At 53.4% G+C, this 25913-nt stretch overlaps 7 protein-coding genes across 7 annotated transcripts; 2 read left to right on the top strand and 5 right to left on the bottom strand.

Moving 5' to 3' along the window:
* Window positions 1–1255: 1255 nt before the first annotated feature.
* On the bottom strand, window positions 1256–2462 carry AYO20_10018 (DNA repair protein rhp51; the record flags this gene model as incomplete). The annotated part of the gene is made up of 4 exons (XM_022648282.1): window positions 1256–2064; window positions 2112–2179; window positions 2232–2311; window positions 2370–2462. The coding sequence occupies 4 exons, from the start codon at window positions 2460–2462 to the stop codon at window positions 1256–1258; spliced, it is 1050 nt and encodes a 349-aa protein (XP_022495719.1).
* Window positions 2463–3165: 703 nt separating this feature from the next.
* Window positions 3166–4809, bottom strand: AYO20_10017 (hypothetical protein; the record flags this gene model as incomplete). The annotated part of the gene is made up of 1 exon (XM_022648281.1): window positions 3166–4809. The coding sequence occupies one exon, from the start codon at window positions 4807–4809 to the stop codon at window positions 3166–3168; it is 1644 nt and encodes a 547-aa protein (XP_022495718.1).
* A 5516-nt stretch (window positions 4810–10325) lies between these two features.
* On the top strand, window positions 10326–14006 carry AYO20_10016 (hypothetical protein; the record flags this gene model as incomplete). Its single annotated transcript, XM_022648280.1, has 1 exon — window positions 10326–14006. One exon carries the CDS (start codon window positions 10326–10328, stop codon window positions 14004–14006), a length of 3681 nt encoding a protein of 1226 aa, XP_022495717.1.
* Window positions 14007–14473: 467 nt separating this feature from the next.
* Window positions 14474–16448, bottom strand: AYO20_10015 (hypothetical protein; the record flags this gene model as incomplete). Its single annotated transcript, XM_022648279.1, has 2 exons — window positions 14474–16136; window positions 16228–16448. 2 exons carry the CDS (start codon window positions 16446–16448, stop codon window positions 14474–14476), a joined length of 1884 nt encoding a protein of 627 aa, XP_022495716.1.
* A 474-nt stretch (window positions 16449–16922) lies between these two features.
* Window positions 16923–18224, top strand: AYO20_10014 (hypothetical protein; the record flags this gene model as incomplete). The annotated part of the gene is made up of 1 exon (XM_022648278.1): window positions 16923–18224. The coding sequence occupies one exon, from the start codon at window positions 16923–16925 to the stop codon at window positions 18222–18224; it is 1302 nt and encodes a 433-aa protein (XP_022495715.1).
* A 2279-nt stretch (window positions 18225–20503) lies between these two features.
* Window positions 20504–21967, bottom strand: AYO20_10013 (hypothetical protein; the record flags this gene model as incomplete). The annotated part of the gene is made up of 1 exon (XM_022648277.1): window positions 20504–21967. The coding sequence occupies one exon, from the start codon at window positions 21965–21967 to the stop codon at window positions 20504–20506; it is 1464 nt and encodes a 487-aa protein (XP_022495714.1).
* An 844-nt stretch (window positions 21968–22811) lies between these two features.
* On the bottom strand, window positions 22812–25018 carry AYO20_10012 (hypothetical protein; the record flags this gene model as incomplete). Its single annotated transcript, XM_022648276.1, has 3 exons — window positions 22812–23795; window positions 23843–24094; window positions 24152–25018. The coding sequence occupies 3 exons, from the start codon at window positions 25016–25018 to the stop codon at window positions 22812–22814; spliced, it is 2103 nt and encodes a 700-aa protein (XP_022495713.1).
* Between the last annotated feature and the right edge of the window lie 895 nt (window positions 25019–25913).

Genomic DNA, 25913 nt, shown 5'->3' with positions numbered 1-25913 from the left:
TGTGCCCGTTGGCGAGAGGCTAGAGGCGTTCCTTCAGTACGTTCAATACCCGAGTAAAGTGTCAACGTAAAGAGGAGAGCCAAGCTCTAGGGAGTAATAGTAGTAACACAGGGAAGAAGAATGCGGGTCGAGAGAATAGAAGCGAAATCAAGGAGAGGAAGTTGTTTACAGCGACCACAGCTCAAAATAAATTCCGAAGGAGAGGGGAGATTTCAGAAGGATACGGGCCAGGAAATAGTAGTTTCACGAGGGGGCCAGATGTGCTAGCGATGCAATCTGATGTGTCCCTCGTGGATTTCACAATGCAGTCGATCGGTCCCAAGGTTGTGAGAGGCGTGGAGGGCTTGGTCAGACGCATTATAATTGTTTGTATTCGTACTGGGTAGGTACTCCGGACTGCGCTTTAGCTGGGTCATGTATGATGACGCCAAGGGGTTCACGCCCAGGCTGTACTCGTGCACACCACCCTACTCTACAGTGCTCTGCCCACTGTGGTATAGGCGTGGGCCTCAGCCCCGGGTGGATTGGAGAACGGGTTCCCTCGGCACCACTAGGCCTTACTGACCAGCCACAGGCAATCACCCACAGCAACGCCATCCCATCCATCAGTGGGTCTCGTTGGCGAACTGCTCCAGCTGGCTCCCGCCCGCCCCTGGCTGAACTGGCTTTCGGACATTTGCTTCGACTATTGGGTGAATGTGTAGCGAAGTAGGTACAATGTCTTTAGCATGTACTCGGTACCTCGTATAACTTGCATATCCGATGTCTTGTAGATAGCAAATACTCTGTGTTTAGTACTACCAGCATAATTCTTCTCTGTCGATCTATTCCGCCATAGGCTGGCACTTGCTACAGACGTGCTCTGACAGGTCACATTCCCTCCCAAAACCTGAAATTCAAGGCTCATTAGCCAGCATCCACCATGCGTGCCTCGTCTCTCATTCGCTCTAGCCACCATGATAGGCATCAGCCACAATGCTTAACTTTGACCCTGACGCATGCCTGTTTGACCTTTTCAGCTGGTGGTTGTACCTCGTATTCTGAAGGAGATCGGAACTTGTGCCCAGTCAGCTAACAAGTCCATGACCTCCTGGGTGACCCCGAACCCCCCCCTTTCAGTGCTCGTTCTGACAATTTCATGTACCTAGAAGACATCCGTTGCGCCACTGCTAACAATGTTTCACATAAAGCCACTTGCTCGATGCATGAATCTTCAGTCGTGGATATGATATACTTCCCCCCCCCCCCCCCCCACTCACTCCTTGTCGTCCTTGGGCTGGGGATCGCCAATTCCACTGTCATAAATGGCAAACAAAGTGTCGCTCTCTGGCAAGCATGGACTGTCGTAGATCTTGCAGATCCGAGTTTCGCCTCGACCCTTTTTCAAGCTCAGCCTGGTAGTGCTTGCATGTGCTATAATGTTGCCGCCGATGGGCTTCTTCGGGTCTGGGTTGAACATGGCGCTGGGGCCGCCGTCCACTTGTGCAACTACTTGATTGGTGATGACCACTGCGATGCCAAACTCGTCCGCAAGTCTTTGTAGCGTGCGTAGGAATTTCGCCATGTGCGATTGTCGTGATGAGAGTTCTCCTCGGCCGTTATAATCTGTTCGGTACAACGAAGTCGCCGAATCAACAATCAGCAACGAAAACCGGGTTTCACACATCATCTGTGACGCTTGCTGGAGCAGCTGCAGCTGGTGCTCAGAATTGTATGCCCGAGCGTAGGCAACATTGTCCAGGACTTCTTCCCCTTCGAGACCGTATCGCTGTGCAACGGACAGCAGACGAATAGGTCGGAAGGTGCCTTCGGTGTCGATGTATAAACATTTGCCTTCTCCGCCACCCATATCAAAGGGTAACTGGCATGTAACCGCCATTGTGTGACAAATCTGACTCTTTCCAGTGCGGAACTCGCCAAAGATTTCGGTGATGGAGCCCGTCTCAATGCCACCACCGAGAAGTCGGTCGAGGTTCTTCGAACCAGTGGTTATCGAGATCAGATCGCTTCTTCGGGCATGCATCTCGGTGGCGGTGGTAAAGCCCATGGGCACCAGTTTCATTGCTGTCACACATCAGCGCAGATCGTCAAAGGTGTGATTGCCTCCAAACCTTCATTCAAGAGTTTTGAGGCCTTTGCCTCTGATATGCCTTTGATTTGTTCTAATTGTCTGCGCGGCCTGTATAGACTGGTGAGCTCGGCCACAGTCTGTTTATGAGGTTGGCAATTACGTGTATGCAATCGACTCGACCGTGTGATAGCCGCCTTCGGTGACCAGTTTGATGTCTCTTTCAGTCAGACCTGCAACGCCCTAAAAGAACGACTCAGTCTTCTGGAAAGCGGAAAATCAGATTGCTGAGGAAGCTTACCACCAACTGAGAAATTGGTATGGGTGCTCCAGGGCCTCCTGGCATGTCCTCGTACTCATCCTGAGGGGCATCAGTACTCTCAATTTGCGTCATGATGGTCTTCTCAAGCGCAGCGGGTGTGCAAAGTCAACGAGCATAAAGCGACGAGGGTCGAGAAGTCGGTTGCTATGTGGGAAGTAGGGTACTGTGGACGAGGTGGCCGAAGAGAAATCGCGTGTTGCTGTGGGTGTATGACGCCTCGACGCGTCTGGTGGGTTTACGTGCAGCTTGAGCACCCCGGAGCAACGTTCTACCCGAACGCGAGAGCACGTGATACTTATCGCCACCAACCTGTACCTCCTTTTTGCGCACCTCAGCCCCCGGCCTACTACAAGTCAGATGAGACGATCTAAGAATTCTCTTATCCATGTCAAGGAAATACGTTGATTCTCCAGCCGGAAACAGTCTTGGTCATCCTAGTTCAAATAGTCGCCCCTTGTTCCATCTGCCAGCTCCATCTCCCGCCAGTCGATGATCGATGCGTTGCACGCTTGAGAGTAGTTGTACATTGCTCGCCCTTCCCGTTCTTTGCCTTCCATTATGGGATTTTCCAGCCTTCCCAGCCTGCCAGGTAAGTGGTGATGTCCTTCCGGATCTCCCTTGCTTAAAAACCCATGTCGTCACTCACAATGCTTTTCGAGTCCCCTCCCCCAAGTCCCAGTCCCAGGTTGCAAACCTACACACTTCGCAACTCCACGGATTCCTTTTTTTTGTTCCTTGCGCCGTAAAGAAAACGTGCTGCCAACATTGAGCAATATCATTCTATCCATCTGGTCACATATCCCATGAAATCTGCGTCTTCCAGCAAACGAGCCATATCTGCTTCTGCCAGCTGTATGACCGCCTCAAGTTGATCCTTCCGGTCATCGTATGGTAAGATGATGCAGGAGCCAGGATCCTTACTCCAGGGCTTCCGCACCCAGTCTGGCCGACCGAGGCCCATTTCAAACGTCGAATCGTAGAAATTGAGCTTCATCCAGCTCGTGATGTACATATCTGCCCCATTCGTCCGGTCCATGTTGCTCGCTTGCAAATCTCGGATGTCGATCTTCGGATTTGGATACGTTGCCAAAGCAATCGCTTGTCGAATATAGGGCTCGTCGACGCAGTTGATGGCCTTGCGGACTGCCAATGCCGTCTCAGTCATCGACGATACACCATTGTCCGCCAAGCGGCGGAGGGGCAGTTGCACAGAGGCAAAATCGACCGCGGCTCCGAAGTAGGACTCTGAAAGCGGCTTCTTCAGCTTTCTGCGGATATCAACGGGAATAAGAAGCTTCGAGGTTGTGACATCTGGCACAGAAGGGATTCTAGCCTTTGTCATTCCATGCCAGACCAGAGCCAGCAAAGCGTCATGTTGTGTCACGAACGCGCCATCGGCGTGAGCCTGGAGCCCTTGCTTCAGCTCCTCCAGCTTGCTCGAGGGAAAGGCAAAAACGCAGCCACGAGCCCGAGGTTTGATGGGTTCATCGTCTGTAGGTATCGGGTGGGCCGTTTTCCACTTCAGCTCCCGATTAGTGATCTGATTGGCGAATGGGTAGGACAGCTCCCTTCTGACAATACTCATGCGAGTAGCGAACGCGTCCAGTCTCATCGACAGACTCGGGATATCGTGACCGCGAGTATCCAAGTGACGGTCAAACGTGTATTCATCGTCCAACACACTGCCTGAGGCGAGCAAGCCAAAGCCGGTGCCATCAGAGATGCAGTGGTGGAGGTAGACAGACACAATGATGCCGCCTTCCACCACATTTGCCTGGACTCTGAAAACGGGAGCCCGGTGCTCGTCTGCAGACTCGCCCAACGCGGAGACCAGCTCAGGCTTGATGACGCTGGGTGGTAGGCCTCTTTCGCAGATCTCGTCATAAGTATACGGGAACTCTTCGCAGGTGAATCGACGTACACTGACGTTGGGATATTCGAGGAAATCCGTATCGGAAAATCGGATCTCGACTGCACCCACCCGATTTCCTGGATTGTCCACGGCCACCACATATCCACTCAGATATGGCTTCGCGTCGACAGTCTTCCGAACGAAGCGATTTAACTTCTCCACCACCTCTGGGAGTGCTTCGGAGCTCGGTAAGCGATACGCAAAACAGATGCGGATGTACGACCTAGGCATGCAGTGCTCGATACTGGACAACTGAATGACGTGATCTGAGCCCGGGTGATCATAGGGCTCGAGAGCGGTATGGACTTCTGAACTGATAGAACGGCCGATACCGTTGGTGGGGATTGCAGATCCATTCGTATGAAGGTCGTCGGACGGGTCAAGGTCTGTATGGTTCTCGGAGGGGTTAGAGGTCGTGGGTGAAGCACTGTCCGGACTGGAGCCGTTCACGAAGTCTGACATTGTGTCGTTCTTGAAGGGATCGAGTTCTTGAGTGAAATCAGTCATGATAGAGCTATTCCTTGAGAATGATGTTTACCAGGGCAAGCGCAAGGCAAGAGAACAGGATTGAGGTTGGCTGACAAGGAATTCTTGTTGCTTATTGGGTTTCGCCAGGTTGGTCTGAGGGCATTCTGTTGGAGAACAAGCATGGCTGGCGGATTTTTATGAGGGTCCCTCGAGGCGTCACTGCCTGGAGGTGAATACCGTGTCGAGGGGCAAGAGCAAGGGGCAGTCACCATCCGGTAGTGAGTCGATATCACCCTGGGGGCGTGACGGTAAACTGAGATGTCTTTCTGTGCTACCAAACAGGCAGAGAAAGCGTCCGCGGCCACCACAAGCTCTCAACAGGTCAAGTCTAGGTGACGTTCAGGTGAAGCTGGAAAGACAGCACTCTACTCTGCGAGTCCACCCTGTCAATATAAACAGGTCGTAAGCCTGTTTAGTTGGGCAAAATGACGGACAAGCCAATCATGTCCCGGCAGGCTGATGGTTGCGCAAACGTAAGAATCCAACCCCAGAGTGAGGGAAAGACTCATTCAACAGCCATACTGCAATTGACTAGCCCAGCCGGACAGAGACAGAGACGAAGGGAACTAAATAGACGAAGACATCCTAGGAGAACCAGAGCAGAGGTAAGAGGATAGCCCGGTGTAGATGAAGGGTGAGGAATTGGTTGCCTTTCTACGCAAAGGACCGGATGCTCTGTGATCGTTGTGGGGAATGGGATGGTTAAAACTTGCGTGCCAGCTTTGCGCCTCTGCAGCTCGACCCATGTGGCCTTGTCTATTTCTTTCCCCTAGTTATCGGGTTAGCGCTGCCCGTTTGAGAGAGGTGCGTATGTCTGGGCTCGCCAGGGAGCGGAACCACCCAAACTTCCCTGGGCCGATAGACCTTGACGAGACCGCACTCAAGGGAAGACGGACAAGGAAGAGACAGCCAGCGTGCCAGGCTCGCGGCAATGGATCTGGCAAGCTGGATATCTCAAAAAGTGCGGTGCGCTCGTTAGCAAGTCTGCAAGGCGAGCGATTGACAGAGATGAGCGACGCACCGGGACAAGGGCAGGGCGTCGGTCCCTGGCGCTGTGTCACCTCGCCACTCTGCCGACGCGAAGGCAGTCAGCCTCGCTCGTCAATGTCCCGTTGGTGCCGTTGGCCTTTTGGAGGGAGGGGGGAGTCATCCCGGGGCCCACCAGATGCAGTCGATACAGTGTGGAACACATTATTGATACATCGAATGCGGCCAGTGGACTCGCACAGCTAGCTCACGCCGGCTCTCCCAACTCATCCAGGAGCAGTAAGAAAGCAGGGGAAAGGAGAAGCACGACTCGAGAAGTGCAGCACGATCTTGGGTCAGCTGAGCGACACAGGCGGTGGAGGTCCGGCTTGCAGATCGGCGGCGCGGTGCTGGTGCAGGCACGGAGAAGGAGAGGTGCGTGTGAGCAAGACGCTCGAAAGCCAGGACGAACAGGCGAAGCGGCCAATGGTGGAGGGTAGCAGTCCGCAAGCGAGCCGTCTGCTTGACATCGAGCACTACTGCGGCCTGCATGATGAAAAGGGTGTGTGGATTTTGTGGGAGGAGAAAGGACAAGTGGTCTTGGATAAGAACAAGATAGCAACAGTAGTGGTCAGAGAGTGGCATAGTCGTTGACCGGGGTGTCTGAGAGAGCATGGGCCACACCCTTGAGGGGGGCAGATGGTCCAGGGTTACCCGCCCTAGCTCTGCATCGAAGGGCTCATCGTTGACCGTTCGGTCACATTTTCCAGACGAATGATTCCTTGATGGGCGGCATGATGGAATGATCTATTAGCCGAGAATAGCATTGCGGGAGCATGTCTCCGCAAGCCCTGGGGAGCAGGGGAGGATTGCCTCGATTTTTGTCGGCTTGTGTGTTTCCTGGCAAGACAAAAGCGGGAGAGGGGCCAGAGATGCAAGCCAACGGGGAGTTTGAGATTTGCAGAGAACAGGTTTGAGTCCCACGGCCCCAGTGAGACACGCCCCGGAAGGTTCTTTCGTCAACGAGCTTCAGGAATCGAAGGCGGTTCAAGCTCGGTTGCACCACCTAACTCAGGCAAGACTAGCCCTGTCCAAAGGCTTGAAGCCCAAGGAAGAGCACATGGGGACGAGGGAGTGCGTAACGCGAACGGCTTGACAAGGGGCGTCTCACCCCAAAGGCAAGCCGCTCAGGCTTCGGAGGTTCGGGTGTTCGCTCAGAGTGCAGCGTCGCAAGGGCGAAGAAACTCTTCCCAGACTCGTTTTCCCAGCTCTCGTGCTCTACTCGGTACTCGAAGGCTGACGAACGAGAAGCCCTGGTGATATTATTCAACGGTCCATCCAGCGTGCTGTCAACCATCCACGATAGGACCATTTGTGGGCTTTCGAAGCTGGGGGGTGCCTGTTTGCACCGTTCGACGGGGAAGCTGGATTCCCCGGAAGGGGCAGCCTGCAGTTCCGCGTTTCCAGGGTGGTTGGCTGTAACCAGGGGCTTGCTGGCAATCCTAGGAGTAGGGTTTCTTAGGGCCTCGGGCTAAAAGCTCCTCAGCCCAGACCTGTCCGGCAAAGAACCCCAGTGGAAAGGCACAATTCCGATTGCTGGTATGTGGGTGTTCTCTAAGCCCTTCCTCAACCAACGTCTTTGCAAACTTTCAACATGGACACTGAAAGTTGGGTGATTTCTCAAAAGATCGACCTGTTTTGGAGGGTTGCAGTCTCTGATCAACCACCCCCTTGCGAGTCGACGCCGAAAGCGGGACGCACGGCTGCTGGAGGGTTGAAGACTCCCTGTTGTCTTGCGCATCTCCACAAATAACAGATGCGGCAAATACTTGGGGGGGTAATTGCTTTGTTGTCCCAGCTGGTGGACCAGATACCACAACACGGAGTAAGCCGTTGCAGGGTGTTATAAGACCGCAGCCTGTTTGGAAACATTTCCTGCATTGGATGGGTGGCTTTTAGGTCGAAAACTTTCCGGCATTGAGCCATGGTCGCGGTCTTTGCACGCAGAAGCGAAAGGCGCCATTGTGGGATCCGCACAGTTCTCCCCGAAGGCTCTCTTTCTGCTGGATAGTCCATGTCATTGAGCAGGGTCTGTGGCTGGCAATACCAGCGTGTCATTCATACTCAGGAGCGTGTATTCGTGCTTGCTTGTTGCTCGCGTGTCGACTCGACCCACCTTGTTCGCCCTGTAGCCATGTCACCCTTTGCGGTGGTGCCGGACTGGAGTTTCGACTACGTACAGCGTACATGCAAAAGAAAATCCCATTGCAACGTGTAGAGGGAGTTTATCAGGCATGGCACCCAACGCACCCGGTTTGAGTGACTGGGGTGTCGGTCCCCGTTCTCGCATATGGATTGTCGGTGGATTCACCGCTTTGATGATGGCACTTGCATAATCGACAATTTTTATGACCTTGTTTTGTTCGTAGTGGAACGCCCGGAAGGCAATCAACGGGAAGTCTCTGACAGGTGGTCATGGGTAAGCGATGGCTTGCAGCATGAGAGATTTTGGTTCCAAGGGGCTCAGTGTGTCTGAATGACCGCCTGACCTGTGCGTCGTGGAGGATGTCGGCAAGGCCTCAGAAGCATTTCGACGCACGCCAGACCTAGGCATTGGGAATGGCCGGGTCAGCATCGATGACAAGGGACAGAGGTGTGCGCCACCAGATGTTGCCTGTGTTACGGAGGCTGAATCCGAAGTTGTGATGAAGTCTGAACAGCCATTAAGCTTCGAGGTCGACCAATGTTCCGTCAACCCACGCGGAGCGAGTACTACTTTGTAAGGACGACTTCTCCGCTCTCTGCCGTCTGGGAAGTCCCCTCAAGTCGCAGGAACAAGCAGCAATGCCACGGGGGGGAGGGCGGATGGAGGGGACATTGTGGCGCCCTCCTTTTGTACCTAAAATGGTTGCTTCTGGACCGTGTGGCGGTGCCTAGCGTCATGTGGATACTATCGATCTGGAGGATTTAGGCGCTGTGTCCACCACTTGTTGGGCCCCGATCGGGATGGTCCCTCCCGTGTGACTGACTTGGTGAAGAGCGGTACCCTTGTGCAATCAAGAAACTTGTTTGGCAATCCCATTACGGCTCCGACATCAAGCGCATGCTAAGGCTATCCGCGACGCCTTGCTCGGGGCCATTGGCAGTCCAAGGCATCGACTTAGCGGTCGCCCGTGCTCGTTTGGTGGCGATTCGACTTCATGCATGCTCTGCAGGATCAAAGATGCCTCATGTGGAGACAGTCAGACGTCCAAGGCAACCAGCGCATCGTGGATGTAAAAAACTATTCGGCTGTCTTGTGCTACCGTACAATAATCCTTGCTCAACTGAGCATTGTGGCAGCCGTTCCTGGACGCACCGACTATTGCCAGCTGAAAAATAGGACAGAACGATGTGTGCAATACGAGGAATTGCCTTTGCAAGCTGTTAGCGGTGACCGTCCAAGATCTTCTTTCTGCAGCCAGCTGCCCGGGATAGGAAGATGACGGTCCAGAAGGGGAAGCAGCCCACACACCATCAAACTCCAGCACCAGGTTGCGGTGTTCTTTGTGCTCTGGCTCAATCACGCGCACGACTCCTCGATATCACACTTGTCTAATGCAAGCTCTTGGGCATCACCGGCTGCAGGTGGAAACATCGACAACGGGACGGAGGAAACTGGATGGTCCCCTCCACAGTTAACAGCCCATGCGAGAATCTTAGGATCGGTGATGATTTCTGCCAGGGATCCTTGAGATATCTTTTACAAACAGGAGCCAGCAAGGGTAGGAGACATGCATTGTGGATTCGGAACCTCGAGCCGCGACGCGAAGAACGAATTACCAGGCTCAAGATGTGTCTCAGGCAAGTGATGGTAAGGGTAAGCGAGTCTGAAGGTAGTCGGCCACTGCGAAGGGGAAGAGTTCCTGGATCTCGGGATCCATCTCGGGCACGAGTGAAGCATGGCTGCATGGGAAAATATTGGCTGAGACATCTGGACGCTACCTCTGCATGTCGCAGAAGCAATAACAACAAGATTTTGACTCACCATCCTCCCCTTGCACACAAGAAGAGATCCAAAGAAGCCGACGGGGCGTGGGGAAGTAACCAGTAGAAGAGATGGAAGAGCAGATCATGCATTAGGCGGGTTGGATGCTGCAAGGTGGTGCACGGCGGTCGCCGCAGGTGACCGCAGGTGACCACGATTCTCCGCCATTAATTGGGAAGGTGTGACGATCGCGACTTCCACCATTCCATCTTTCCAGCCCAGGCTGCGCTAGTTGGGCACCTTGCTAATCACCACCATCCCCCATCTATGTCACACCTCGTATAATATTGATTGTTTCTTGCTCTGATCTTCTCTTCAGCTCTGATGCTCACAGCCCGGCTTGATCTCTGCCAGCAGAATATCCTCGTCATGTCCTCTCCATTCCCCACCTCCCGACTGCCCCGTGAGATGGTGTAAATGTCAGGCTGTCGTCTTCCACCCCACCGGGCGGGCTGCGGAGCCATACCGATTCTTCAAACATGACTTGGTCTCGAGATCAAGAATGAACCTCACCCAAAGACATGTCTTGTCTGCCGCCATTGCAGCGTTCATCGCTTGGGGTCTTGCAGTCCGCGCCCTTCCAGTCTTGCGCTTTCTGGGCTACGCTTTCACACTTGGCTCCCTGGTCACTCTTGTAACTCTGCTTGCAGCAACCTTGAGTGTCTCTCGGTCGCGCCCGGCATGTCAGACGCTGTCCTCACCTCCCAATGTATCCCCTGCCTTCCTTCTTCCCCCGAGGTGGGATCCCGAATTATCAGTCCTCCGAGTCTCCCAACAGTACCAACCCCTACAACTCTACGACCAATCGTTTGTGGTCTCCCAAGCCCTCGAGGCCCTCATTGGTCTTGCGCTTCGCGACTTCGTTGCCTCCTGGTACCAGAACATCTCCAAGAGTCCGACTTTTATCAATGAGGTGGACAGGAACATTCGCGCCGCGTTGGTGGAGATTCGAGACCGGATTCTCGCCGAGGACATTGTCAATATCCTCGTGTCCAAAATTGTACCCTTGATCACTGCACACCTGCGGGACTTTGATCAGGCCGAGCGAGCTGTTCGAGGTCGCAGCCTGAACCGCAATGTCACCGAATCAGAGGAACTGGAATTGGCTATCGCAGCCAAGTACAAGGATGGCAAGCTACACCCTGCGGCGGCCCTTACTTACTCAGACACAAAGACCGTGCAGCAAGAACATCTCCGGAAAATCTTGGTCCGTATTTTACCGGACCTTTTGTCCCCGAGCATGATGGGCAGTCGCGCTACTCTGGTGCTCGTGAAGGAGATTGTCGCTGGCGCCGTGCTGTTTCCAATCATGCAGCTACTTTCCGATCCGGATACGTGGAACCAAATTATTGAAGCATATGGGCGTACTGCGTTACAAGATCGAAAGACAGTGCGCAGAATGAGAGCTGCCTTGGATCAGCACGCATCTCCAGTCCCAAGACATAAACCCGGCCAGGAGTTGCCCCGTTTAGCTCCCAATGACAGCGAGCGCGCCTTTGAGCGATTTGTTAGAGCCATTCGCAAAACCAAGAACCTGTCGGATGCTCGGCGATTTCGAAACTCCGTCGTTAGCCAGATTCAGCGCGAGAGCCTTGTCGAAGGTCAGGATCCCGTTTATCTGCGAAGGTTGGAAATGGCCAAACGCGTATTGGACCAAAAGATTGCAAAGCTCACTCAAACTGGACCCGTCCCGCTGGCGGCGGTACCGCAGCTTGAGTCTCGCCCCATTCCAGCCTCAAAACCTCGCGAGTGGACCATGGTGGAGATTATGCACACTGCCTCCGGGTTGTCATATTTCATGGAGTATATGGATCGTCAGAATCGTATGTCTTTGGTCCAGTTTTGGGTGGTGGTCGACGGCTTCCGCAACCCTCTCGAGGACGATTTTGGGGATGAGTTAAACCCCGGCATTCAACAAAGTTGGACTGATGCAGATCGTATGGACATTGCTCAAATTAGTGAAAAATACATGTTGAAAGAAGAACTGAACATCCCACAAGAATCCAGGGACGCTATCAAGGCATTCCTGGCCGCTGGTCGGAAAGCAACTCCTCAACAATATCGAGCCGCCAGAACTGCCATCTTGGCCGCTCAGTCGGCCGTGTTGGAAGAGCTAGAAACACGGCACCTGCCAAACTTTAGAAAATCTGATCTCTACTACAAATTTCTAGCTTCTGCCGAAGCGGCCGCCGCACGTCCTCGCCAGCAGAGTACGGGTAACCTTGCGGAGGGAAACGGGCAGGTTGGGGCAGAGACGACCAGAGCTCCGACCCAGGCTATGACGAGAAGCAGTTCGCAACTCGCCATACGAAATAAGGATCTAAGGCGAGCTGCGGTGTCGTCGTCAGATGTTCGAAGCTTGGCCTCCTCCAAATTGTTTGAGGATGGAGATCTTGCCAAACGGTCTAGCGGTTCCACACCCCTGTTCGATGATGGTTACGACACTGACCCATTGGCACATTCCACTAACAGCCTTGGACACGAGTCTCTGAATGGTGATTCCTTGGATCAGCGTCAAGTCATCGAGAATATGGAGGCAGCAATGAACAACATCATGACAGACAGTCCGATGGACGAAACAATGGGCTACGACGACGATACCCTGTTTGGCTCCCCGGTATCCGTGACCAAATCTTCGAAGAACTTTGACTCACCGCGAAGCTCCCTTGACATCCCCAGCGGCGAACAGGCCAATAAACCCAAACCCAGCCTGGCAACACTTGGACTTGTCAATACCTCCTCTCGTATAGGTGTGTTCACCGACAACGACCTATTTCCTGACGAAGAAAAGTTCATCGAAGATGAATATGTCGACAATGACGACAATAAAGGAGACGGCGTGGACGAAGATGAGATCCACGAGGCTGCGCCAGGAGATCTCGGTCTTGCCGAAGCGATCACAGCTCTTAACAACGACATAGAGCGCCTAGTAGCCCAGGAATCGGTGGTGGACACATTGACGCGCAAGGCAGAACTAACAAACAACGTCGCCGAGCTGCGTATTCTGAACAAATCCAAATCAAGTCTTCAGAGGGAAATCCGCCGGAAAGAACTTCAACGTCAGCAATACATTGTCCAAGAAAGCGACAACAGTTTGTACGGTCGATCCAGCATCTCCATCAAGTCTGTTGTGGTGGGAAAAGAAGACGACGGGCGAGAATTTGCCTTGTACGTTATTGAAGTTCAGAGGCAGGCTGGTGATCAAATGCCAGCCGCAGCGTGGGCAATTCCTCGACGGTATTCCGAATTTCATGAATTGCATCAACGACTACGACGCAGATATCCTTCCACGAGGAATCTTGAATTTCCCAGAAGAAGGGTTGTTATGAAACTCCAAAAGCAGTTCCTGCAGAATCGACGTCTTGCACTTGAACATTATTTGCAGCAATTACTCCAAATGCCAGATGTATGTCGCAGCAGAGAACTGCGCTCGTTTCTCTCACAATCAAGCATCAAGTCGCACCAGGACACGAGTAAAGAATCTAATGCACAAGATATCGTGACCCGGATTTATAATTCTGTCACTGAGGGCATGGACGAATTCCTGGGTAATGTGTCGGTCCTGGATCAACTCTCGGTAGCCGGACAGAACCTGATATCGGCTGCCACAAATCAGTTGGGAATGAACCAGGCTGACATTGTGCCTCTGGAGCCTGGGCCGGTGGCCGAGGCCGAGGCCGAGTTGGCAGCTTTTGAGGACAAAGAACTGGAACCCTTTGTGAAACCAATCTGTGACATATTTCTCGAAACGTTTGAGTTGAATCGAGGCAACAACTGGCTTCGTGGTCGTGCCGTGATTGTGGTCCTCCATCAACTGCTCGGAGGCACGGTTGAGCGCAAAATTCGCGAAATCTTTGCAGGCTTTGTTCAAGAGGAGTCACTGCTCAAGTACATTGACATGATGAAGGAAACCATGTGGCCCGGCGGTGGCAAGCTGAGAGAAGCCAAACCACGAACGGGCGCAGAGAAGAAGAAGTCAAAGTCTGAAGCAGCTCTGATGTTGGCCACTCTGATCCCCGATTTAGCTGGCAATGTGGTGGGAAGAGCCAATGCGCAAGCTGCTGCTCGAAGAATTACGGCCACCATGAACAACGCCCGACTCAATCAGCATCTTGTCTTTACAATTCTCGACGAGATTGTTGCGGTGTTGTTTGATCCGGCAAAGAAGGGGAGTCTCTCCTGATACATTATTGTGTGAGAGCATTGGAGGAGTTCAGGCACAAAAAGCACGTTGCGAGTTTGGGACTTATTCCGAGTGTATCATCTTGGCTGTCCACATGGACAACTTTGATCCCAAAATGGGGCTTTGTATATAGAGATAGAGCAAGCGAGCATGCGCATATGACTTTCTCTGCTAGGTCTCCCGTGTCCTTGGGATATCGGAGAAGGGAAGTTCAGATGAAACTAATAGATGAATGTTTGGTTTAGAATGTTTGGTTTCTGGGTGTAGCTTTGAGCGTCCTATAGTTTGCACCAGATGGCCTGTCTGCTTAGCATTCATTGAGAGGAAGAGAGCAAGAGGGAAGACGTCGCTGATTTTGATCTATAGATTTATTCCGTGAATAGGCGCGTATTGACCTTTATTTATGTATGTATTCCGCAGACCCGTCAATGTCTTTACGAAAGCCCACGCAGTATTTATCTATCTGTCTATCTCAACCTGAGCAGTACGGCTCGAAAGCCTTGCACACCTGTTCTGAGCAGCTCGCGGACGATGTCCTTTGTCCTCTGCAGGCCGTGCTTGCGGGTGAAGACGATGGACCAGACGAGGCCGACGAGGCCGGCGAGGCCGGCGAGCCTAAGGGCGCGGGAGGCGGCGAGCTTGACGCGGCCCTTGGTGGTGTACTTGAGGTCCCAGTGGCGCCAGACGGGGAACATGCAGCGGAGGGTGAAGTCGACCTGGGTGCGCGGGTAGACGGTGGCGTTCCAACCCGTGGCGGCATCGTTGTACCAGTTGACGCATCCGCCGGACATGAAGACGCTCTTGCGCAGTTCGCGCTGCAGGTCCGCCGTCCACTTGCGCTCGGCGCTCTCCTTGACCTCGACGGTAGAGACATCGCCGCACAGGACAGGCCCGATAAACTTGAGCGAGTAGTTGACCATGTTCTCGCTCGCCAGGATCACCGAGCTGTGGCCCGTCGCCGTGTTGGGGCCGAAGATCATGAAGAAGTTGGGGAACCCGTCCATCGCGGTGCCCAGGTACGCTTGGGCGCCGCCGCGCTCGTCCCACGTCTTGTACAGCGACCGCCCCTGCCGGCCCGTCACGTCCAACGGGTGCAGCCACTGGTTGGTCTCGTAGCCGTTGGCCATGATAATGACGTCGGCCGGCACCGTACGCTGCTCTGTGGGCGCTTTGGAATCCGTCTTGGACATGGGCGGGTATAGGCGGCCAGGGCCCAGGGTCACCGACCGCGGCTGAATAGACGTGATGGGCAGCGTGGTGATCTCCACGTTGGGCAGGGAGAGGGACTGGAACCACCCGTCATCCACGATGCGTCTCTTGCAGAAGACTTCGTAGTCCGGCGTCAGGATCTCGTGGTACTCCTCCGGCACCGTCTTGTGGAGGTAGGCCAGGAGCTCCTTGGCCTTCTTCTTCCGTCGCTGCCTCGCGGCCTCGCTGGGTGTAAACAGCTCGACGAACTCGAGCTCGAGCATGGCGAACATCAACTTGCGCAGGCCGTTCTGGAAACCCGGAATGTATGTGGACAGGAACGGGATCCATTTCTTCCAGAACTCCTGCGCTTCGTTAGGGAGGAATTGCACGGCCCACGGCGGCGAGCGCATCAGCTGGGTGACATGTTTGGCGCCGTGTTCGGGCTTGACGAGCTGAGGCAGGACCTGGGCAGCTGAACAACCGGTGCCAATGACAATGACGTCTTTGCCCCGGATATTGAGGTCGGGGTCCCAGCGCGCAGTGTGGACGATGTCGCCTTCAAACGTGTCAATCCCAGGGACTTCGAGGGGTGGTTTTGGTTCGACCAGCCCGCCCACGGCGCTGCAGACCACCTTTGCCCGCACAATCTCTGTGCGCAGGACCGTCTTGGAATTAGGTCCGCTCCCTGCCTCCAGCGCCCGCCTTTCACGGGTAGACAAGTCGCCAACTCCCGGCGCGAGATGTTCAAGCTCGACTTCCCACTCTTCGACGTCGTCAATCCAACGCACCGCCTTGACCGAGGTGTCGAGCTGGATCTTATCCAGGATCTCGAACTTTTCGCATACGTCGTAGAGGTACTGGATGATCTCGGGCCCCGAGGGGAACAAGGACGTCCAGTGAGGGTTCTGGGCGAAGGAGAACGAGTATAGGATAGCCGGGCTGTGGTTCTCGTCGATCGAGGGACCGTCAGAATCTTTCAAACGCAACCCATTCCCATAGAGCAAGGACACGGAAAGGGCCAAAGACTTACACATCGCAAGCAATTCCGGGATACTGATTGGTATGCCATGTCCCTCCCAAGGCAGACCTGCGCTCAAAGATGCGGAATTGATCGAACCCCAGAACCTGCCGCAGTCTGCAGCCCATAGCAATGCCAGACTCGCCGGCGCCGATGATCAGGACTGGGTAGAATGTGTAACCAGGCTTGTTGGCTGGCCCGCCATGGCGAATGCGGTCGATCCGAGCCCCCATGTTACGACACAGGATAATGAGTAGCGAAGCACACGAAGAGCGTCAATGCTGAGAGCTAGAGAGAGCAGAGCGAGCAGAAGCTCCGTGAAGGTAAGGAAACAGAGGAAATAAATGTTCCGGGTCTCTCACCTATCCACCACCCATCAGATGTTATACGAACTCACATGGCTGCGCCCTTCTTTGCGGAACCCTTAGAAGGTGTGATTGGAGGGGGTGGACGCGATTGTGTCGTCAGGCAGCCCGCAATTGATGGTGCCATGTCTGGTTGGCCTGATGCATAAAAGCTTGGACAGCTGGGATACCAAAAGCGGACAAGAAAGCGTAGTGCGTAGGCGTGGTAGGTACCTCGTAGCTCGTCGGCATCTCCCAGATCTGGACTCGGTAAGAGCCACTGAGAGCCTCGTTTCACGCGGGCGCGCCAAGTCACGCCGAAATGAGCCTGCGCTGCCGAGGCTTTTCTCTCGGTCCAAGTCCATGACTAAAGGCGTTCGTTCTACCTGCAGTACTCCGTACAAACACGAGCACAATACGCAGACGGATACGAAGAGCGGGACATCGTCATCTCCAAAGAGTCAACAGATGCCATGTCTCGGCCTCCGGATAAGGGGTTGCTCAGTTCTTAGACGACACACACCCGCTACTGCCTCCGCCTCCTCACGGTCATTACCCCGTGGTCGGTTCGAGTCCTCCTCCATCTCAAGTCGCCAGGCCAGTGGCATTCGGGAGGTACCCACCCTTTCGTCCTGGGATGCGACTGTATTCGGACAAGCCTACAGGCAGAATGTACCAGCACGTCTGCCTCGTTCGAGGGCGCATCTGCCTCCGGCTTGCTCAAAATGGTTCATCCACGACGACAACCCAGACTATGACCTTTTTAGCCCTTCCTCCACCATCAGCGTGACTGCCGACCGTGATTCTGGAGAGGGTCGTCGATCTAGCGATGGGATTATCAATGTCCCTCGCTCGTCTGAACTGCGGACGTCGTTCTGGTCAGGGCATGAAGCGACAATTGTGCCGCTGGAGATAACCACCACCACTACCACCACCACCACCAAAGATGCTTCAACAGCCACTGTTCTCGGTCAGGGCAGCAGCATCCCCGGCGCTGGCGGCGAGAGTGAAGGATTTGAGCGCATCGAAGCGCCTCTACAGATCCTGGTCGCATATCTTTCCAAATCACCGCCACCACAATCAAGGACACGCATCGACCATGTTCGGGATGTTAATTCAATGTCAATCTACCTCGCCCAGTGCGATCTCTCCTCCCTGCCAGTTTCGATACGATCAGACGTCCCTGTCCCCGAGGTATTACACCCATCCTCCTCGTCCAGCGGCAGCAACAGCAACGGCAGCACAGTAAAAGGCGACATCTACGCTTCGTCCCTGTGGCTCGGTCGCCCACCCACCTACACCCCATTACACCGCGACCCGAACCCGAACTTGTTCATCCAACTAGCCGGGCAGAAGACGATACGTCTCCTGCCGCCGCAGATTGGTGACGCTTTATATCACGATGTCACCGCGCGACTATCTCCAACGTCAACATCCTTCTCCACTGCAATCAGAGGCGAGGAGATGATGGTCGGGCCACAGAAGGTGGCACTCCACGATGCCATTTGGAACCCGTCGAGTATCTACAACGAAGTCATCCGGACCCATGGCCTGCAGACCACGCTTGGGCTTGGTGATGCACTCTTCACGCCGAAAGGGTGGTGGCACAGTGTCAAGGGCGTCGGCGACGGCGTCACAGCCAGTGTGAATTGGTGGTTTCGATGAGGGTGTCGAGACCTGAAAACATGGAAACAGAGATAAACTGTTGATTCTCGAAGAATTGTGTAGATAAACCTACTCGATCTGTAGATCGGGAGCCTTTGTGAGAGCCTTTGTGCAGTTCTGGATTCCCGCTTCCTCGTGTACCCTGTTAATTGATAGTCTGCTTCAAATGCTGTGCTGCACTTTTTTGCCCTTGCAAAGCACTTCGCCTCGCCAAATCATCATCGGCAGGCCAATATTTGTCGTGGCCAGATCTCTTCATGGTCGTAGTCTATACATCGTGGGAAAAAGAGAAGTTCATGTTCATTTGTCGGTGTACCCAACCAACCACCCATGCCACGACTATACGATCTTCTTGTTCAATAGATCAAGAAAGGGTTTTTAGCCAACTTTTCCGGCCTTCTCGTCTGGATTTGCTTGTCGATACAACCAGGTGACCTTGTACGTGGGTTTCGCCATGGGTGTCACCATGGATGTCAGGGATTGATCTATTTATTGTGCGATAGTCCCCGGACTTGACAGAGGACATGGAACCAAACCGTAGCGTGCGTATTCATTGTTTCCGCTGCGGATACTCGACCCACTTGAATGTTCAGATAAATCCCCCCGAGTTCACATGGCAGTGTTCTTCCATGTCTCGTATTCGTATCAAACAACCTCGTCCTTATCCGTCGTCGCTCATGAATCGAGTCCAGCCAGGCAGGGTGGCCAGGCCTTTCTTCCAGGGGAGTGATTCTCCAAACGTGTGTTTGGTGTGTGCCCTGGGACGAGTGCTGTATGTAGGAAATCTGCTCGCGTGTATCAATTGGTACATTTATATTGCAACAAATGGGTTGGTTGACCACAGGGGCAGCAGGAGGATTGGGAGGGAAACGAGCTGGTCAATAGGTCTCCAGAGTCTCACATTCCACATCCCATATATCACACACGCTCGAAGCAGTAGAGCTGTCGACGTCGATAGCCAAAGGGTTGCCCACCCCCCGTATTGAAAGTGAAGATGTGCGCAGCCTTTCAAGTAACGTACCTTCAGCCTTGCCTTGCCATCACCAACCCAGCCGTGGGTCCTCCAGGGTAGGTCCAGCAGAAAAAGAAAAGGCAGGTATATAATGTCACTCTCGCCAAATTCTGGCACACAAAGACCCCCTTTCCTACGACAAAGGGCGAACGAAATCGAATCCCATGACTCCCTCTTCGAGCCTCACTTTCGATCGATCGGACGCCACACACACACAAAAAATCTAGGATCTGTCAGGTCAAACTAACACCCGGGTTAGCAGGCAGCAGATCCTCGATTCGAACCTCCTCCGAATCCTCCTCGATCGAACCTCCCTCCCTACCTCCATTCGACTCAACTTATAGAAATTTGTAGTATAACCGGTCGGCCGAGAAAAACCAACCCGAAAGGGGGAGTTTCGCTTACCCACGAACCACAGTTGAGCTGCTTCGTGGATAAGTTTTTTTGCTCTTCTGGGGGATGGTGACTTTTTTTTCTTCTGTGCGCACACAATCCAAAAAAGGGAATGGAAGTGTGTGTGTGTGTGTGTGTGTGTGGGAATGATCCAACGCCAAGGAGGACAAAGGAGAAGAAGTGAAGAACAGAAAGCCGGAAGACAAGATGGTGTGCAAGGAGGGTAGATGCCAGATACTGCCCTTAGTCCACTATGTGTAATAACAAGTCTGCCTCCTGCGAGAATTCAATATCCCAAATCAATCAACGCGCGTTCCTCCCCTTGTTCCTGGCATGGATCCCGGGTTGTCAGTTGATCTCCATTATTCCACTTCAAGTGCTGTTGCCTGTCCTTCTTCGCCTTCGGTAATATCATCTTCCATCTGATCTAGCACGCTGCTAGTCTCTGTACTGGTTCTGTCATTGCCTGCTGCTGTTGTGAGCCGCAGAATCTGTTCCTCTCCTATTGCAGCGAGGCTTGAGCGAGCTTCGAGCATGCGTGTTATAAGTGGTAGCGAACTTGGCAAGAACTCGAACCCTAGGACCTCTCCTCCGCCATCCATCTTTTCCTGCGTACTTGCAAAGTTCCTCGGGAGACATCTGCATGCATTGCGCCGCTGGGGAAGGCCGTCAGTAAGGAAGATCACAAGACCTGGGAGAGTAAATGCTTTGCTGTACTGCGAATCAAAGACACGCTTCTTCCCATTTTCATTTCATCAACAAAGTCAGTTGGCATGCTCACTCTTGTGCTGGGCGGTTTCGGGGGCACCCTTGCTCATTCAAGCTTGTGTTTGTCATCTGCATCATCGTCCGTCATCTTCGTTTATTGCCATACTCATATCCAATTTCCTTCGCCCCTTTGTTGCACAGAGACGTCAACTCCTTGACCCCTTGTCCCTGGCTTCCGTCGAGATTTGCCTCGACCACCGCCTTGACTTTGACTAGCCATTAACGCATCCCCATCGGCATCAGGCTCTCGTTTTGACTTGCCCCGCTGACTGCTTTGAGCCATGGGCGTCTGACTCTGGCCCTGGGTGGCCATAATTGCATCTCCGTCTTGGTCAGCGCCTTCTCCAGCGCCGTCGTCCCCTTCCTCTTCCTCTCCCTCCTCTTCATCATCGTCGTCAACATCTTCGTTGTCCTGTGTTCCTCCTGGTAGGCGCCGCAATTCTTCGTCAGGGTCACCGTCCACTGTGCCACCATATCGTTCATGCCATAGTCTTGCTTCGTCGAGTTCATTAATGTCTAGAGGTTTGGACCGGAGCCAACGCATCCGGGGTCCGCTCTTCGCTCGTTCCGACACCTTGAAGCCGTAAATTTTGGGCTCATAGATCTTACCTTTCCCTAAACCAGGTGCAAGGTTGTGGGTGGCGATTCCATTGATCGTTGCTGGTTGCGGAGGTAAAGTGTTCTGAGTCATCGCGGAGAGAGAGGTCTTCTCGTCCTTGGTCGATGTGATACCAGGAATCGCTGGGGCCTGAGGTAGGGTCAGGCTCGAACTTCGACTGGCCGTTATGCCTCCACGCGTGGCATTCCCTTCATTGGGACTCAAGGTGCTTTCGAGATCATCATTCCCTTGGCCGCTGGGATCTCGGGGATTTCGTTTCTTAATTGGGGCCACGTCTAAGTCTGGGTAGGACATGAAGAACAGGCATGGAAACGTCGTCCCAAAAAAGGCACCGTCGACGGCCTGAAATCTAGAGTTCGGGGGAGTGTAGACATCCAGACAGCTCGGGCAAAAGAGTTTGACTGTCTGTTGCCCAGGGGTGTCCGTCAGACCGACCGGCAACACTTTTGCCCCGGCACAATACACCCGAGGGCAGAAGCCAAAATGTGACAATTCATACTTCTCCATCATTTGTTGAATCCCAGGTCTTGACGTGATGTACCGAGCGTGTATCAGACCATACAGAAGTTCCGCAGATGACTCAATAACGGAAGTATCAGATGAGGTCCGACCATGTCTTCTACCGCCTGCTGGGCCTCCGGATTGTCGCCTCGATGCCCCGTTTTGATTCGCAGTTGGCTCGTCCAATTCATCGCCCAGAATGCCATCGTCTTCTTCTTCCTCTTCTTCCTCCTCCTCTTCTGACAGAGCTGACGAATTGGTTTCTGATGGTTCCACATCAAGTATCATTTCCAATGCATCCTTGTACATGGGGACTTGGGCTTGCAATCCCGTCAGGTTGAAATCGTCCTCGATGAAATCTTCGCTGACTTCGGCAAAATATTCATGGCCGACCAGGTTGCAGAAAGTTCCGATCCAGCTATCTGGACTCTGAGAAGAAGTTTGAGACATTGCGTCGGAGAGTGTGGCGGAGGAACTGGTAAATTGCTGGTAGTAGAGCGATTCAGAGTATTCGGAAGCAATGTCGAGGCGGTCCAGGCCAGCGGCCAGGGCGGAGGCTTGTTGGGCAGACAGATTGGGATAAAAGTCGCGTTCAACACAGATTCTTCTGTCTGTGAGACCTCAACTTCCTGGTGGAAGGTAAGATGATCGAGAAGACGAGCGAGTGGTCTGGCGCGGGGTGGGAGGGGTCAGGAAAGAGGAAGGACAGGACTCGTGGGAGGCATGGAGGAGGGTTGCACGACTGCCTTCGTTTCTCGGTACCAGACGTCTCACGGTCGCTTTCGCTGCCTGGCTCTTGGAAGTTTCGAGCGGTTAATTAGAGGTGGGAGAGTCAGAGGGTGGCTCGGCGGGCTGTATTGATTTCAGGAGCAGGGGCAGGCAGGCAGTGGAATCATACAAAAACCAATTGGACCTGTCTTTAATGTGGCAACATGCACAGATACGCGTGCTCTAGGTCAAGGTCGATCGCAAGTCTTGTCTGCAGAATCATATAGGAATGATAGGTGGACGATAGCTGGATGTGAATTCCACGGCCGCACTTTTGACATGCGCCCCGAGAGAGCGAAGTGGATGGGCGCAGTGAAGTCCAATCTTGACCAATCAGCCCCGACCCAAGAAGTCTTGGCAAAAATCATGTGATTCGAGATCAATTGCTGCATGTCTGCATGTACAGCGCGCCCTGTTTTCTTCAGTGCAACGAGAAAGATGACGGATAGAAAGCATTCAATTCCTTATTTGTGCAGTCATCATTGTACCCTAAGGCACCCCAAAAGTGTCATCAAACTGCTCGGTTTCAAAACAACTCGTTCATAATTCTGGCAAATTCCGGCTCATTTCCAAACGCATTGAATCCCTCCGCCATACTAATTTCACCGTTTGCGCCAACGAAATTGAACGACTCCGGTCCTGGAGTCGCAGCGCCATATCCACCAGCCAATTCGAATAGACTGGACAACTCATTCGTGATCTGCAGTGCATCGTCCGGGCTGACTCCTAGTTCTTGCTGATTTTGACCCCCATTCGCCTGGTTCGAACTCGAGTTGCCATACGGCTGCTGGTAGTCGACTTTGTGTCCGGCAAGGCCAGCCATTGCCATCGCGGCGTCTGAGTGAGCGTCTTGTTCAGCATCATTCATGCCGCTGACGCCGCGAGCCAGTAGACCAATCTTGTCACCCATGTCCTTGAGCCCTCGAATAGTCCGCCAGAGCCTCTTAGACACGTGTGACTTGGTGCTGAAACCCTTGACAATCTCTATCGCAGCGTAGAACTCTTGCCTGGTCTGGGAGCAAAAGACGGCCGGAGCATGAGCCACTGACAGGAAGAGCACAGCGAGTGCCTGGACCAAAAAGTAGTTGTACAGCACTTGCTGGGTTTTGTAGATATCGGACATCTGGTTCACTGCTGTCAACGTGTTGATGGTGTCCTTGGCCACGTCAATCACATTCTGTGCGTAGTGGCGGTTCTCCATAATGCTGGTCGCGGAATGGAGGATGGGCCGATAGATAGAAATTCGTGCCTGGTTCTTGCGCAAATACATCAGGAGTCGGAGACGGCGCACTCCGCGGCCAGGTATCTCATTTTCTCTGGCAAGGTCCCGATTGTTGAATTGCAACGACTCGGGAAGCTGTGCATACCACTGCAGAATCTGATAGTCCAAAAATCCTATTTCGTCTTTCTTCGTGTTCTGGCCCGCCTCGTACGCCAGATTGTGGTACCAGACTTTTGTGGCGATTTGATTGTACTTGGTAATATGTTTTAAATATGGATGACTCTCATCCTGCCGGACATCAATAAGGCAACTGGGAACGGATCAAGGTGACTTACGGGTTCAGGCAGAGCGGGATCAATGTCTGCATCTTGCAATGCAAATGGCATGCCTGTGCCAAAGCTCCAGCGACGATCGAGCGCGTAGACGGTCCAGAAGATACGAATGGCTTGCTGATACTCAGCTTCGTTCGTAAAGGATTTGAGCAACGAGTCCTTTCTGTGAAGCCCCATTTCTATACACATGCGCGCTGCGATACCAATGAACCGCCATGCCTGTGCCTCCTCATCTTTTTGGAAGTAGAAAGTAGCCTGTTGACGGATGTCAGCCAACACAACCTGAGTGGCGTAACGGAAAGTTCCTCTTACCGTCAATACCGTCAAGACGACGGACTTGATGTCCAATGCGGTAACTAACTTCAGATCCGTCGCTGGTTTTGCCGCATCAAAGAATCTTTGGCCCAACTCACTTCGTCCGTGTCCTTCAACCGTCAGCGTTATCGCCAGAACCATCTTTAAAACGGTGGTCTCCTCATCGTCGAACGTGTCTGCGCCTGGGAGACCGGGTTGACCCAGCCCAGTTCTCAGGGACGCTGCGATGAATTTGTATAACGAGGTCGCTTGCTTCAAAACCTTATCGATGTCCACCACAGGATACATGATTCCAATCTCTTCCTCATAGACGCGACACAGACGAACCACTTCGGGATGGTCAATCAACCATAGGGGGTCTTTGCTTGGATGAGGCGGAAGCATCATGATAGGTGATGCTGCTCGACTTCGATCGCGAGACATCATTCCATCGTCCGGTGCATTATGTGTGATCCCCATGGTCTGAAGGGAAGATTTGGCCACATCCAATCCGTAGACTGTGCTTGTCGGGCCATGGAATTGAGGCAAGGCCTTGGGCTGTGCTCTCTTGGGCGAGATGAGGGGTGGTAGCGTACGGGACGCCGACACGGACATGGAACGGGTTGAGCCATCGTGGGAGAACTGCGGGTCGATGGGAGCCGAATAGGAGATGTCGGCTCTGCTTCGCAACTCATTCAAGCTGGCGTAAAGGTCGTTTACTTGCTCTTGGAGTGCAGCAATGTGGTCGCGCATCTGGTTGAACTCACTGCTCCCAAGGTCAGTTGGGTCTGTCAGCTGTAAAGAGGGAAGACGCACGCAGAGTCCTTGAGCGAGTTCGTGCAGCAATTCGGCGCATAGATGCACTCGAGATTCAGATTGCCGCATCGTTGGCACGGAGTGTTTCCGTTGCATTTTATTTTGCGCCTGCAGTTGTATAAAAGGTCAGCCTCTATTTGACAAGTGGGTGTGGAAGAGAGAGGACGTGGGAGACAGGGCAACCGACCGTTTACACTCATTGCTGTTTCGTTGAGAGAGCCCATGTCAGCATATTTCATTCATCTCCTGTCTTCGCTATTCTCTCCCCGGGAGTCCTACCACGCAATTGAAATATATCTGTTCCTTTTTGACCTCGTGTGTGACTGTTTCTCCGCCGTTGGGTCAGCTTCGGCCTTGCGTTTTTCGCCATGGCCATTGGCTTGGGGAGAGGCATCTGATCCGGTGCCGGTGCCAGTAGCGACGCTATGGGAAACCATGATATTTTGGAGATCTTCCCTTACAAGAGGGCTTCTTGGAAGGGTTGACGGGGCAGTGGATAGGCGTGGAGATATTTCCGCGACTGACTGTGAGGCGAGGCTGATGCTCTGGTGGGAGAAGCGGAAATAAGAAGAGAAAAGAGAGGGGGCCACGGGGGGATGTCTGAGCGCAGGCTGGAGGACGGAAAGCTGGAGGAGGAGGCTAGAGGCCGGGACGGATTATCCCCACCGGAAAAACTGGAGGAGGAGAAGAGCAGGAGAGCGGGGGACCTATCGCCTACGCCTTCTCTACCTCTACTGGACCTCTACCTCTACCAGCACTACAGACTGCACAAAGTACTCGCATGAGGTCATGTAGTATTTCTAGCAAATTACTATCTCGCACAGTCAGTTGCCTCGTCCTATCTTCCCCTATACACCTGTCTTGGCTTCTACAGGCTGGCAAGAGTGAAGTATGTCCCCGTTTCGCTGTCCCTGACAGAAGAAGCGCTTGCTGTTTCTTTTCCCAATGTGTCCCTCAAGGGTGT

The sequence above is a fragment of the Fonsecaea nubica genome (genome assembly GCF_001646965.1).
Source record: "Fonsecaea nubica strain CBS 269.64 chromosome Unknown Scaff101, whole genome shotgun sequence".
Taxonomy (NCBI): Eukaryota; Fungi; Ascomycota; class Eurotiomycetes; order Chaetothyriales; family Herpotrichiellaceae; genus Fonsecaea; species Fonsecaea nubica.
The sequence above is the reverse complement of the archived record's forward strand: the minus strand, read 5'-3'. Positions and strand labels throughout refer to the sequence as shown.